This window comes from Sceloporus undulatus, chromosome 8 (genome assembly GCF_019175285.1).
Source record: "Sceloporus undulatus isolate JIND9_A2432 ecotype Alabama chromosome 8, SceUnd_v1.1, whole genome shotgun sequence".
NCBI classification, from domain to species: Eukaryota; Metazoa; Chordata; class Lepidosauria; order Squamata; family Phrynosomatidae; genus Sceloporus; species Sceloporus undulatus.
In genome coordinates this window covers 25,256,951-25,270,146 of record NC_056529.1, presented here as the reverse complement: position 1 = coordinate 25,270,146, position 13,196 = coordinate 25,256,951, and the positions used below count along the sequence as shown (strand labels likewise).

The 13,196-nt window shown below is 46.5% G+C and overlaps 1 protein-coding gene across 5 annotated transcripts in view; it reads left to right on the top strand.

Moving 5' to 3' along the window:
* The window catches only part of LOC121914793 (myosin phosphatase Rho interacting protein), an 84,207-nt gene that overhangs the window by 34,363 nt on the left and 36,648 nt on the right, over positions 1 to 13,196 (top strand). For 3 of the 5 annotated variants that reach the window (XM_042438490.1, XM_042438492.1, XM_042438491.1), the window contains exons 4-7: positions 4,989 to 5,140; positions 5,290 to 5,374; positions 7,788 to 7,998; positions 10,593 to 10,752. In XM_042438490.1, the coding sequence (XP_042294424.1) occupies positions 4,989 to 5,140; positions 5,290 to 5,374; positions 7,788 to 7,998; positions 10,593 to 10,752 (608 nt within the window). Of the gene's footprint in view, positions 1 to 4,988; positions 5,141 to 5,289; positions 5,375 to 7,787; positions 7,999 to 10,592; positions 11,095 to 13,196 lie in introns of all 5 variants that reach the window. The other 2 variants (XM_042438488.1, XM_042438489.1) reach the window with 1 other exon arrangement.

Below are 13,196 nucleotides of genomic sequence, written 5' to 3'. Positions count from 1 at the left end.
CTGTGTTTTGGACCTTTGTTAACTAGGGAGCCCTGTAGCGATGATGATGATGATGATGATGATGATGATGATGATGATGATGATGATGATGATGATGATGATGATACCACTATCAATACCCAATGTTAAATACTTCCAAACCTCAGACTTTCACAACATACCATTGCAATGGGAAAGCTACCAGAAGAGTGCAGGCGACATTGCAAGTGCTTCTGATACAGACGGAGCAGGAGGTTTGCAGCTCAGCAAAGGAGACCCAGTGCTCCGAAACTGATCCCAGCCGCATGTGAGAATGCCCATATAAGGCCAGAATGGCCCGCGAGAGCAAAAAAGAGCATCTTGGATTCCATCGGCTCTCAAGACAGAGGAGAAGAGAGGAAGAGATCTTTATATACACATCCTCTCTGCCCCCAGCAGTCCATCAGTGTTCTGGCTCCACTGACACTGGCAAGGAGGATGCACACCACAACTGGAATAAATACGGACCTTGCTCCTTATTTAAATCTCTGAGCATCCTTGTTAACTCCAAGGTGTTGCTGTTGTTAGCTGTCCTTGAGTCGATTTCTTGTGGATCAGACATCTCCAGGTATTCCCTATCATCCACTGGTCTGCTCAGGTCCATGCGCATGACGTCCCTGGCATGTGGTTTTTCTCCCTTTCTTCTACCCTCCACCTTTTCCAGCATTATTGTTTTTTCTAGTGATCCATGCCTTCTCATGTGGCCAAAGTATGGCAGCCTAAGCTTGATCATCTTGGCTTCCAAGGAGAGCTCTGGTCTGTTGAAAGACCCATTTGTTTGTCTTTTTGGGATCCTCAGAGCTCAGAGAGTACATTCCAGGGTTTCTCAGTGCGGCTTCCCTGAGAGGTTGCAATGGGTTCCCATGAGAGATGTAGGCATTCAATATTCTACGCCAGCTACTTACAGTATATACTCATGTATAAGTCTAGAAACTTAGAGGTCCAAAAGCTGACCCCAAAAAAACCCGAGTCAACTTATCCACAGGTCAAAGTAAGTACTATATCTTAACTCTTATGTAAAAGGAACCATCCCCTGGTGAAAGGTAAGAGTATAATCTGTCTTGGAAGCACCGATCCCCTCTGCTTCCTCATCCATCCAGCCTTAAGAGTGAGAGCAAAGAGTTATGTCTGCTGGAATTTTGCAAGTTCTTTGGCATCGTTTTCCTTTGCTTCATCCTTTAGATGCTTTGCTATACTTCCGTAAGTTTTACCCTTGACTCACCCATGGGTCATAGCAAAATCCATAATTTTGGCCTCAAAACCTGTCCTCGACTTATATATGAGGCTGACTTATAGTCAAGTATATACTGTATGCTTAACTAAGGACATCCTGCCAGACTACAACGCCCATTATCCACGTGGCTTATTGTGGGCATAAAATAGGATGAGTTGAGCAATGTAAACACTCTCTTGAGCTGGTTCATTGGAAGCAGGATGAAAAGTGTGTTTATACTGGGCCTGATCAGTGAGAATGCAGTCTTTCCTTACTGGGATCCGGTGGAATTGATGGGCTAGGAAGCCATTTTAGCCCTGTGTTGCCTGGGGCCCAGCCTGCCTCTCCCTCGACTACTCCTTTGCTCCTGCGCTGGCCCGCTTGGCTGTTTAGACTTGCTGTCTGCTTTGAGTAAACTTTAAGCCTCTTTTAAAATGTCCCCTGGCTGAACTTGCCATCCCTGTGTTTGAAACGCAAGGGAAGAGGCGGCACCGTTGTTGTCGTCACCTCCTCCTTTGCCCCCGGCTTTCAAAAAAGCAAGAAGCAAATCAGGTCTTGCTGGTCCTTCGGTTCTTTTGTAAGAGTCACCTTGCAAAATTCTTCCTAGGTTGCCGTACATTGAAGCCAGTGGATGACAAATAACAGCAACAAGATGATGAGAGCTTGGACTTCAAAATTAGGTGCCTCCCAGAGTCCAGCTTGTGTATACTATTATTCCCCAAATAATGCTCTTTTGTCCTTTAGTCATCTTCTTTGTCATCATTATTCCTTCTCCTGCATCCTTATAATTCCTCTATAAAATGCCACTGAAGCCAAGCGAGAAGCTACTGTGGTTAGAGGCTTGTAACTTGTAACATTGATACGCTTAATGTTTCTTATTCTCCGCCACCTGCTTTACGTTCTTCTTTTACTCTTTGGAGGGTATTTGGATATTACTGTTGTATTTTACATTTTTCACAGATTCTGCAGCCCCTAGAAAACATGAGGCAGTTGGCATTTTAGAAGCACCATGTTCCATGTGCATTCAGGGACTGTTCTCACAATAAACACAATATACCAAGCAATTGCAGGCCCTATCAGCGTTGCTATTGCATGCAGGAAAGAGAAGCAACTTTGGCAGATTGACAGGAGCCAGTTTTCTGCCCTGGGACCATCCAAGGATTGTGTAAACTGTAAAATCCCAGAAGGAGAACTGCAACTTGCTGGAAAAGCAAATTACTTATTTGCTCTCTATGGAAATGGGACAGAAAAGGGACATTCCAGGTGACTCCAGTCCAGGGTTAGAAACTGCAAACTCCATCTTAGTGGGTCACATGCGGCCACAGTTGGTGCAGTCCTGATAGTTTTGTTTTTGAAAGTATCTCTGTGGAAGTAGGCTTACTAAAGGCGACTGTTTGTGTTTGCGGCTGCGGTAAGATTTGAACCATCTTCTTTCTCAACACACAGCTGGGAAGAGTCCTTATCTCCCATCAGCTCCTTCCTGGGGAGATAGTCTGGAGGATCAGATGAGGATACCACCAACCCTGGGCTGTATATAGGAGTTGTGTTAGTCATCAAAACAGGCCTGGCCATATCTGTTATATTCAAAACCACAGTCTGTACCATGTCTGCTTCCTCTTCTTCTTCTTAGCTGATGCTTTCAATCATGTCTCCCTTTTTGGCAGAGGGAAGTGGGTGCCTCTTATGGACCTCTGGCATCCAAAAATGTGAGCTTGTGAGATGTTCTCTGTCATGGGGTGGGGAAGTCCACTATCATCTCTTCCTTGGTGCTTGGATATATATGGCTCCTTTCATAAAGCTCCCTTGCATCCTTTCTCATTCTTCAGGGAAGGTTTAGGGTCACTTAGAAATTCAGTGGGCCCTTGGTATCCACTGGGGTCTGGTTCCAGGGCCACCTGTGGACACCAAAATCCATGAATGCTCAAGTCGCATTATATATGAGTGGCGAGAGCCATCGTGGTTTGAGTGTTAGATCACAACTCTGGAGACGTTGGTCCAATTCCCAGCTCCGTCACACGCTCTCAGCTTTAGGGGAAGGCAATGGCAAACCTCCTCTGAACAAATCTTGCAAAGAAAACCCCCATGATAGTTTTGCCTTAGGGTCGGCAGAAGTTGGAAACTACTGGAAGACACACAATGAACAACGAATAAAGTCCCTTTTATAAGGCCACGCAAGGCCTCCTTCCAACCCTGAGTGGTGCACTTTTGGGGCAAGCGTTGGCCCCAAATGCATACCCCCATATGCACTCTACAATTCTCATACTATCCCAGTACCTACAGGCCCTCTCAAAATGGTGTTAAGAAGTGATGCAATGTCACTACCTGTTACTTAATGGATTGATTTCATACAATTTAGCAGAGTGCTGTTAGGAAACCACTTGCATGTCCTGGTACAGAATTATGGAAGTGGTTAGGGATGAATGGTTTTGCCTTGGCAGTAAAGGAAGATGACTCTCTGTGTGTTCAGAGGCCCTTGTGTCCTTGCCTCCCAAGTTAAATCAAGCCTTTGCAAGGTTATACGTTGGACGGGGGTTATATGCGCGGCTTCAGTTTATTAAGACATAACAACCCTGGTGGGCCAGTCAACCTCTGTGGGAATTGTTCATCTCTGGTTCTGGGCTATTTGGCAAAGGATTATCCCTTTTCATCGATGGTTCATGTTTCTGGAACTCTGCCCATAATAAGCAGAGGAGGTACTGCTGGCTCTAGTACTCTTGAACTGAAGTAGAACCGTGGATCCTGTTGACCCACCCGTCGCTTTCAAAAATGAGGATTTGGGGGATCGAATTGAGGGAAGGAGCAAATGTCACTGGCTTTTGAAAGAAACTGCAGGGAAAAAATGTACATTTTGTAGCTATATAAAAAAACACAGTGGGGTTTGTTTGTCATGGTCATGTTTGCTTTGAAGAAGGTGCAGCAATTTTGCTGTTGTGCGTTTTGTTGTTGTTGTGCATTAGTGACCCATTTTTCCAAGCTCTGGGTTTAAAAGGCTCTAGTTTCCAAATGTATGTTGTTATGGCCTCATAATAATATCATCATCCCAGTCATCCTTTTGATGGCAAGAGACTAAGCGGTCGGTGATCCACTAGATTCAAGAACCCTGATTGCTTACTATTTACTGGGATCAGGTAACTCTGCACAACCTGTTTCAGGACAAAATTCAAAGCTCAAAAAAGTGCTGGCAGGGGTTCGACTACAGGACCCTTGGGTTCCCTTCCAGCTTTTCACTTCTCCAATGGTACGAAATGGCCGCCTTGGGAGAAGGGCAAGGCAATTAAATAAATAATGTTGAGTTTGTGGTTGTGCAGCGCCACCTTCTGGCTTTGAAGGAGCAACAGGGATGAGTGCGCCCCTCTGGATGTTGTTAGGCAGTAGGTCCCATCAGCCCTAGCCAGTGGTGAGGGGTGATGGGACTTGCAGTCCATCAGTATCTGAAAGGTCACTGGTCCTTTACTGATGATGTGTGGGAGAGATGCACCATAGACAGTAGGACCTTGGTATGTGCTGAGGTTTGGTTCCAAGACCCTGCCATGGATAGCGAAACCAGTGGGTGCTCAAGTCCCATTAAATACAGTGGCATAGCAATGGTGCTCCTTATATAAAATGACAAAATTAAGGTTTGGTTTTTGGAATTTATATATGTTTTCACACCGTGGATGGTTGAATCCGTGGATAAGGAATCCATAGATATGTGTGTATATATATATATTGTTGTATTTCCCAGCTTCTCAATTCCACTTTCCCACTTTCTTCCTAGCCCACCACTTTGCCGCAGGGCACCATCAACATGAACCAATGTACGGACGTTGTGGACGGCGAAAGTCGGACCGGGCAGAAGTTCTCCCTCTGCATCTTGACCCCCGAGAAAGAGCACTTCATCCGGGCGGAGAACAAGGAGATCATCAGCGGGTGAGTGGCGAGGCTGGTTGGGAGGGAGATGGAGATCTTCCTAAGAGATGAGAAGATTTTAAGTTCAACTTCCTTTACTAGTCACAGGAACATAGCTGCCTTTCCTTGATATGTATCTTAGTTTGCCCTCTCTTCTCTCTTGCTTTCAGGTGGCTGGAGATGTTAGTTGTCTACCCGAGAACCAACAAGCAGAATCAAAAGAAGAAGAGGAAAGTGGAGCCCCCAACGCCACAGGTGAATCCGGGGCCGGGGGGAACGGTTTCCAATAACGGTTAGCACAATCTGGGCTTTTCTTTGGCACTTTTCTCTCCAAAACTAGAGCAAAGTAACTTGCTTTTCTTACATTTACTGCTGTGTTGCGCACATTGTTTTGTGTCTGTCTTTGGCCCTATGAGGGCTAGTGACTGATTGTACAGGTCAAAACGTACAAAGAGGAAACATTGAAAAGTAATTCAACTTCCTTCTTTGGGATTCACATATATGACAGGTCAGTCTGCAAGTGTGCAGTCAGTCTTTGGAAACCTCTAGAGAAGCACTTACCAAACTTTGGTCCTGACTCTTGGCCAAGCTGGCTGGGGCTTCTGGGAGTTGAAGTCCAAAACACCCAGAGGACCAAAGTTTGGGAATCGCCGCTCTAGACCTAAGCACTCTTTTGGTGTTAGTTGCCATCTGTTACTCATGCTTCCCATTCACATCTCCTCAGTTCTCTTTGGATTGAAGTCCTCTCTCTTACGAGCTCTTTTCTTCGGGGCTATATTTGTCTCCAGGAGTCAGGCTTTTGTGTGTGTGTGTGTGTGCCTTTGTGGGTCTGTGTTCTTGTGTTCCAAAAGAACCAACCTGTTCCCATCCCTCCTTTTTGACTGAGACCCTTGAAGGATGCTGGATATCAAAGAGCAGAAGAGCCACAAAGAGAGCTTAATACGGCATAAATTCTGCCCCCGAAGCCCTTGGTTTCTCCCTACCCCCATTTTTTGGAAGCGGAACAAAAAAAGCCCAGGAAAAAGGGTGAGGGTGGGGGATGCTGGCTGAATAATATCATTTTTTTGGAATAATACTTGGTTGCTGTGGCAACCTCTTGGAAACCTGACAGGATTTAAGCTCCTGAGCTCCAAATAAGGTAAATAGGATTTTTGGCGTTCTGGGGGGAGAATGCAAAGCAAGGAAGAAGGCTGATCTCTTCCTCTGGAGATGGAGGTGGTCTCTGAAAGGGAAGAGGAGCTGGGAAATGCAGGCACTTTCTAGGTAGAGCTTGTGGGATGAGAGGGAACAGAAAAGGTATGTTGTTTGCTCAGATCAACATGCCTTTGATTGTTTCTTGTGGGATTTTCAGGCCATGTGGCCATGTTCTAAAAGAGTTTATTCCTGACGTTTTGCCTGCATCTGTGGATGGCATCTTATCAGTACCAGATGTGACCAAAAATGAGAAAACCTGTAACTACCTAAGAGTCGAAAGTTGTAGTTTTGTGTTTCCCAGTAGTGCAAAGTTTCAGTTATCTCATGGAGCATTCTTGGCAAGATTTGTTCCAAGGAGGTTTGCCATTGCTTTCCTCTGAGGCTGAGAGTGAGTGACTTGCCCAAAGCCACCCATTGGGTTTCCACAGCCGAGTAAGGAATCGAACCCTGGTCTCCAGAGTCATAGTCAAACGCTCAGACCATAGGTCCCCCGTTTTCATACAATGCATACCTGGACGTCAGCCAGGTTCCTGTGTTTGTACACATGGGCCTGCTTCTTCTGGAAGAGATCGGTGTGCCTGATGTCTAAATTTACTTTTCGCTCTGCTTCCCCCCCATCTCTGACTCCTGCCCTCTTGGGAAGGCTATTAAAAGCTCTTCCATTCTCTTCTGTAAACTCAACACTTGGCTCCCCTTTTACCTACGGGAAGTCTTTCGTTAGCCGTTCCCTGGTGTAGCAGCCTTTGTATTTGGCAGCTTCACAAAAATCTATAAATAAGATCTTTGTATATAGACGTTACGGTTACAACGGCCTTCAGCTCTGCTGAGATCGGAGTCAGAAGAAGCTTCATGCTGAGATCCAGAATGCTAGGAAAAGGAGGAAGGAAAAAAGGGAGAGGGTTATGTTAAAGTCATGTATGTATGTATGTATGGAAAGGGCATCCTCAAACCCTAAACCCTTCCCAGAGTTGTAAATCCTTCAGGGGAAGTAACAGCCTCCCAATGGTACATATTACAGTTTTTAAAAATTCTGTCTTATCTCTCCACTTGAGGCAGTTTAAGAAACAAACAAATGAAAACAATAAAACCAACACCAAATTTTAACCAGAAGTGAAACCAACAGTGGAAAGCCATTGAACATTCCCGTTAGCCAAGGTTGTAAAAAGCAGCCGCAGAACAACACATAAGATAGTAAAAAAGAGGGTTTAAAAAGAAGCTCAGGCTAAGAAGCCAAACTGAGAAGGCCTGGCAGAATGCGTTGGTTTTAACATGGCACCTCAAAACTGCCAAGGAGAGATGGAGATCATTCCACAGTAGAGATTTTTGGTCTCCCCCCTTTTTGCCTTTGACTCTGCCCTCCCCTGGAGAACATCTCTGAAGTTGGCATCAAGCCTCTCCATCTGAAGCATGAAGGAGGCTTCACTCCGTGTTTGCATTGAAAACGGCAACAACTGACATTGGGTTTTCTTTCCAGGAACCCGGACCAGCGAAGATGGCCGTCACTAGCAGCAACATCCCCAGCGCGGAGAAGGTCCCGACCACCAAGTCCACGCTTTGGCAGGAGGAAATGCGTGGCAAGGACCAGCCTGATGGCAATGGGGGCATCAGCCCGGCTCCCAGCCCTGTGCAAGGTCCAGCCCCCTCCGCTTGCTCTTTGAAGGAGCCAACGTTGGAAAGCAAAGAAGGTAAGAGTTGAGCCCCAAAGCAAAGGCAGAAGGACCAGGCAGTGCCTCTGCGAGGAGTCTGAGGCCAGTGGCCATTTTGCAGATGAATTAGGAGAGCCTAGCTTTCCACAGTTGCCCTCCCTTGCTTTAACTCTTCAATTTGGAACATGGCAATTTTTAAGGACAGGCATTGGCAAGCTGAGGGAAGGAACTTCCTCTCCGTTGATTTGGTTTCTGGAAAGGGTTGGGTAACAACCAAAGATAAGAAGGCAAATCTCTCCTGTTTCTAAGAAATGGGTGTTGACTTCCCAGTGATCCTGTCCCGTATGTTTTGGCTGGGGCCATATCAGAGAACCAAGTGATAAAAGGAGGCCTTGGAAGCAAAACAGCCTTGCAGGGGGCTAAATCGGGTCACTTCAGGTGCATCCCGAAAACAGAACATTCTCAGTAACCTCACCAGATTCCTTGGTGGGGCTTGTATATTGGTGAGAATCCAGGAGGAGGTGACCGAGTTGATTTCCCAGAGCAGTAGCGTCCCCATATTTTCCTTTTTCTTTGACTGGGGTTGGCCATGATGGGGATGTGTGGATGTTTTAGGACTGGATCTCCCATCAGCCATAAACAAGTGGGGGTGATGGGAGTTGCAGTCCACCAATATTTAGAAGATTTCATCTTAAAGGGTGAAGCAATAGCCTGGACCCAGACTGAGGGCAACTCCAGGCTTCTGTGCAGCCTCTAAAACAGTCCAGCACTGAGTGCCAAGCCCCAAACAGTGAGTTCCTTTTCAGCCCCCCACCTTCAAACCATTTGCCTTTTAAATCTCTTCTGATTAATCTGGCAGCATCTGCTGTCTTGTTTGTCACGAAACGCAGGGGTCAGGGGCCTTTCCTTCCTATTCAGGATGATGAGTTTTCCCTCTTGGAGATACCTAGAAGGAACCAAGAGTGGCTTTCTTATCTGTTTGCAAAGCAGGAAAGGCACTGTTTTCCTCTTTTGTCCGGCTCCTCTCAGGGGTATCCATTCCAGTATGAGCACCTCCATGTAAACCTCCTTTCCCACAATTAATCCAGGAAGGTTGTTTTAGTCATTGGTACTTGGGGCTCCTTTTGAAAGGTCTGAAGGACAGGAGGACAAAATGCAGTCATCAGGTAACAAAAGCTTGTGAAGGAAGCGTTTACACCTTCTTCTGAGCAGAAGAGGAAGCTTTGGGGTTGGGTGAGGGTTATTTCTTCTTTTGAGGAAAGAGCACCGCAGACAAAACAAGAGTCCTTGCAAGTAGCAAATACCGAGAGGAGCAGGCGAAGAGAACCACTGTCCTTGCACTGTCCTATCTTGAAAATATCAGCTCCCAGATGATCGTCCCTTTGGCATCTCTCAAGGCTGCTTCTGGTGGACCAGATACAAAAAGATTACATTTATCTCCTTCATTGGCTGCGGTCAAATGTCCAAACTATGGTTCTTTTTCTGATCCTTCATTCTAACAGCTAGGGTACGTAGCATTGTCTATTAGCCACCAGTCCTCAGAGGCCAATTGGTCAGCCTTAAAAGATACACAAGCCTCAAGAGAAGCTCACAGTGACTATTGCAACAAAGGACCAAGAGGAGATTGCCTGTTGCAGAAATGTCACTGTCGACCCAGATGCGTAAATATCAGATGGTTACAGAAAATTAATGTCAAAAGATTAAACCACATTAAGAAATGTAGATTCCCTGAAAAAACATTTGAAATGACTCAGTGCTCGAATTGCTTGAGTAATTTACTCAGCTGTTTAACAAATTATTTCCCAGCTCTGTTGGGTTGACATCACAGATGCCTCTTGGGCAATCTCAGATCTTTTGCGTCGAACTGATTTACAGCATCTGGGAAGCCTTTGTCCATTAGCCAACTTAAGGGTCAATTAAACAAATCTCCAGGCCATTTCCTCCTGGAAACAGGGGTGGTCCAAGGGAGCTCATGGGCTGCATCTTGGCTCTCAGGGCATCCCAAGTGCCAAAAATATTTGACTTCTAATCAGTTCTTGTTTTGAAGAATGACTCTCCTGGGCCTAAAATTGCAGGTGATGACCCAGGAAAGCCAGTCTCTCTACAGGTGCCCTATTTATGGAATAACGTTCCCAAATATGTTCCGCCTGACCCCTTCATTGCTAGCTTTAAGCCATGGGATAATGTGTTCCATTATTCTATGTGCCTGGTCCAAAAAGTTTTTTTTTTTAATTTCTAATTCTGTCTGCCTTCTCTCTCGAATTGGCTGCAAATCTCAGCACTTCTGTCGCCGCCAACCTTTTGTCTTGGATTTTTCTACCCAGCATTCAGATGGTAGCTGGCGTTGTATTAATTGTTTGCCATGAGCCACCAGAGAAAGAATAGAAGCAATTAAAGGTCTCCATCTTTGGAGGTCTTTAAACAGTGGCTGGATGGACAACTTTTGGGTATGCTTTAGTTTTGTGCTCTTGCATGGCAGGAGGTTGGACAGGATGTGGCCCCTTCCAACTCTTACGATCCTGTGATTCTAAGATAATGTTATAGCTCTCTCCTGTATTCTGCCTGAGTTTCACTCACTTGGAAGCAACATCTCATTCCGATTGAGTAACCTCAGGTCTTCTGATGTCTCCTAGATGAAAGCGCCATGAACAGCGACCGCAATGATTGCGGGCGGAAGACGCGTGTCGAGAGCGGCTACTTCTCCTTGGAGAAGACCAAGCAGGAGGTCAAGCCAGAAGAGCAGCAGCTGCCAACTCTGCCATCTCCTCCCAGCCCCAGCACCCCCAGCAACAGGTACGGTGACCCCAAATCACCCTCCCAGGAGCAGAGTCGCCCTTTTCCTTCCCCAGGTCCCCACCCGGGCAGCCGGATGGTGTACAGCTTCTCTCTCAATGCCCTGGACTCAAGGCACAAGGACTCCACTGACAGAGATGGAGCGTGGGGAACAGAGCGCCTGGGCCGCCCCCTGGCCTTTAAAGCCAGCCGGCAGTATGCCACCCTGGCTGACGTCCCCAAAGCCATTCGGATCAGCAACCGGGAGGCCTTCCAAGTGGAGCGGAAACGGCTCGAGCGGAGGTCCCGAGCCCGCAGCCCCGGAAGAGAGGAGGTGGCTCGCCTCTTTGGCAACGAAAGGAGGTAAGGCCGTGGGATGGTCCTTTGCTGGCCACTTTCTAATTCAAGGGAAGTCATAGGCTCTCGGGGTGGGGAACATCATCATCTTTTCCAGGGGGATTTTGACCAGTGAAACAAAAGTCATGTTAAGGGTGGGTGAGGCAAAACAAAGTTTATCTCACTTTGCTTTTTCCATGGAAATAGCCTTCCATGTTCCTTGGCAATGCAATGGCATTTCAGGATGTTGCTTAGAAGGTAGCTTGATGACTGGCCAGTGGTGACCAATGTCTACCATGGCCATGGGGCAATTTGTTCCAAGTTTTGGTCAGAACGTAAGGAACTATCAATCAGACCTGGACCTAATGGATGCGAGGATCTAGCGTCATAGATTTCGGCACCTTGGATAGCTGCTGTAAGGATTGGACTAAAACCCAGAAGCAAGCCATGGCCCCACTAAGAGGAAAGCCAGAAGCTCTTGCTGATGAACTGTCTCTGGGGAGCCCACCACAAGGCCCACCATATTGGGACTGGGCTTGAATGCTGTACACAAATCATTCTATGCCTCAGTTTCTCCAGCCTATGTGTTTTGGAGAGGCAAGTCTAGTCTATGATACTGGCCAGCTAAATGAGCAAAGAGAGAAGCCATACAACCTCTAGAAAGGGGACACTATTTGGGAAAGTGGAGTAAGACATGCTTGCCATGGGTGCAGTAGTCTGACTCCACAACAGCCCTCCTGATGTGAGAGCCCCACCATATTGGATGCAAGTGGTGCTCGCTGGCATCAGCTCTCACTGTGTCTTGCAGACATCCACTCCTCTGTGTGTCGATGTACGTTTGCATTTTGGGATGACATTCCAGAAGCCTCACAAATGATCGTCAGAACTTGCCTTTTAGAATCCTTTTCTCCCTTCCTCCTCCTCCTCTCTCTTTTGGCGTGATGAGGCCTGTATGGAAAGAGAGGGGGAAAGGGGGCACAGGATGTCGGTGGAAGGGGAGCTGTCAACTCTCCTTGCTCACCCTTGAGTTCTTAGAGACATGTTCACTCTCGCATGAAGTGGTTGAATGACTCCGTTTTATTGATATTTATTTGCTTCCAGTACTGCCTGAAGAGCTTTCTGCATGTTAGGCTGGGGCAGTGGGGTGACACAATGCATTCTTTGAAAACCCCTCCAGTGCAGTGCTGGAGTTTAAGAGATCTTTCACACTAGACAGTTGGAACAGTATGATTCCACTTTAACTTGGCATTCTGTGGATCTATAGATTCCTGAATCCTGACTCTCTTAGTCAGACTTATTGACACAACTCAGATCTGTATGTTAAGAAATGCTTGCAGATTGTAAAACAAGCACACCCCCGTTGCTTTAATCTGGACATTTCACTTATAGCTTACCCAAGAGGGATTTGTATATATGGACAGGGTTGTCAGTAGCTGTCAATTTGATCCATCTTGTTCCCCACACAAAATAATTGCCATGTCTGGGCTGGTTTAGAGAGAACCTCCTCCTCAAAACTTGGTTAAACTGTTTGCACCAGTGAATTTAACATTTCCCCGTCTTCTTGCATTTCCCCACCTTGCCTCTTTGCTTGGCTTTCAGCTGCTTGTCTTGATCTTTTTTTCTTACTGAGCTTTGCTGGTTATTTTAAAATTAACATTCTTTTCCTACCTGCGATTCTCTTGTCAAGTTTCTGGAGCCGAATGAATGCTTAGCAGGCGCCTGGTGTCTGTGTTTGTACCTGGATGAATTCTGTCTGCCCTGTCTCCTCACCAGCTCCTCTTGTATTTGAAGCCTGATCTCCAGGGTGTGCATGGAAGCCTACTCCTTTCCCCAGTTAACATCAGACTTCCATAAAGCAGGGCTTTTCAAGTGGCCAGCAAAATCCAGCTAACATTCTGCCTGCTGTGTTCCCCATGTTCCTCCTCTATTCACTCTTAGGTTCCTTGCATCGAGATGAGCCATGATCTGGGATCAAGCAGATGGAGCATAATGCAATTCCATGCCCCTTCTTCATCTCAGCAACTGTCAAATCCAGATGGGCCACTGATGCTTACTGATGGGGAGGCAACTCAAGAGGCGTAAAATGCAGCTGGTCTCGGCTGCGAGGGAGAAAGAAAAGCAGGTGAACT